Source organism: Rattus rattus, unplaced genomic scaffold (genome assembly GCF_011064425.1).
Source record: "Rattus rattus isolate New Zealand unplaced genomic scaffold, Rrattus_CSIRO_v1 flattened_line_227379, whole genome shotgun sequence".
Taxonomy (NCBI): Eukaryota; Metazoa; Chordata; class Mammalia; order Rodentia; family Muridae; genus Rattus; species Rattus rattus.
The window spans coordinates 1-1,784 of NW_022652559.1; the positions used below are offsets into that span (position 1 = coordinate 1).

The window sequence follows — 1,784 nt, forward strand, 5'->3', positions numbered from 1 at the left end:
GGTTACAAAGAGATCTGGAATCACAACATTTATCTTCTACTTTCAGATTTCCTCTAGTAATTGTTCTGCTCACACAATGGGTCCAGCATGTCTGGACCCCATAACTGAGAAATTCACCTGCAGAGAAATAAGGGGAAAAGGCAAAACATAAATGTTTGAAAGGAATCAATGACTTTTTTAATAAGAAGGTCCAGAATCCTGGGTCAATCATTCATCTGGTAAATTTACACATGGAGAATACCCTATTTACAAAACTACTGAATGGAATTTTAGTTATAAAACCTTTCATCCCTGATTATAGCCACTTAGATTACCCTGGGGACCACAAAGAGAACCTGTAAAAATGTATTTTTTTATCTTCATTGATTTATTTGTTTGGCCTACCAAACCAGCCAATACCAGAGGAAGGGAGCCCTTTCCTACTTTTATATAGAAATGTATTCTGCCACACTCTCCACCTTAGCCCACGTATCTGAGGAAGGTTGTATCCAAAAAGACAAGCATGGTCACTCTGAGACTCCTAAAATGGCACATACCTGAAGTAACTGTCCATAAGAGACACTTTTGGTTCCTTTTAGTTACACAGTGTCCTGGCTCTTTTAGACAATTCTTGGTAGAATTGAAACGTTTACACTTCAAACTACCAGAGCGGAAAGGCAAAATGAAGTATAAGAGGTTTACTCAAGGTCAGCTTCAAACATGGTACCTGTGAGTCTGAAGAAGAAATTATCACTAGTGGAGATTGTGTTGCATGCTGTGCTGATCCCTACAGGCCTCTGGAAAGAGATGTATTCAAGGCAACAAACTTTAGGGGACTCTCTACCCCAAATCCTGAGAATAGATAAACCATAATGGTGAACATCAGAGACCTGATGCAAGCTGCCTAAGCCAACCACACATGGATGGCCAGGTCCTCCTGTTTTCTCATTGTTATCCTATCGAGAATGTTGCTTGCCCTACTTTCAATCTACATTTAGAGCCATGAACAATTGAGTGTAAGAAATTGAAAATAGGGAGAGCCCGTGGGCAGCACCCCGCAAGCAAACTTGAGCCTCGGGTACGCAGGTAAGACCAACTTTTCTGCTACAAACGACTTGCCTGGTAAACTCAGGTCTCACAGAGGCGGAGTTCCTCTGGGACCGGACACTTCCGGTGTTTGGCCAGACTCCAGGGCTGGCGGATCCCTGCCCTCAGCAGCTCTCTGCTCCCAGGCCCCCTTGGAGGGGAGTTCTCGCCCCCTGGTCGGGCGGGCACTCCTGAGGCAGCAGAGCTGAGGAGACCACCAACGCTGCCCACCCCTGCCCACATCCCTGGCCCAGGAGGAAACTGTTAACGGCCTCTGGGTACCCGTAGAGGAGGGCCCAGGAGCAGCAGGTCCACCGCGTCTGAGACACCGCACCTGAAGGGACCGACCGGATAAACAGTTCTCTGCACCCAAATCCCGTGGGAGGGAGAGCTAAACCTTCAGAGAGGCAGACACGCCTGGGAAACCAGAAGAGACTGCACGCTGCACACAGTACTGAGCCCAGAGGAAAACACCAAAAGATATCTGGAACCCTGGTGCACGGAACCTCCCGGAAGGGGCGGCGCAGATCTTCCTGGTTGCTGCCGCAGCGGAGAGCCAGTGGGCAGCACCCCGCAAGCGAACTTGAGCCTCGGGTCCACAGGTAAGACCAACTTTTCTGCTGCAAGTGACTTGCCTGGTGAACTCAAGACACAGGTCCACAGGAACAGCTGAAGACCTGTAGAGAGGAAAAACTACACGCCCGAAAGCAGAACACTCT

At 48.5% G+C, this 1,784-nt stretch overlaps 1 protein-coding gene across 1 annotated transcript; it reads right to left on the reverse strand.

Moving 5' to 3' along the window:
- Positions 1 to 6: 6 nt before the first annotated feature.
- LOC116889830 (secreted seminal-vesicle Ly-6 protein 1-like) lies at positions 7 to 640 on the reverse strand (the record flags this gene model as incomplete). The annotated part of the gene is made up of 2 exons (XM_032890665.1): positions 7 to 117; positions 537 to 640. Coding segments are annotated over 2 exons (215 nt in total), but the record flags the coding sequence as incomplete, so codon positions are not given.
- Positions 641 to 1,784: the final 1,144 nt, after the last annotated feature.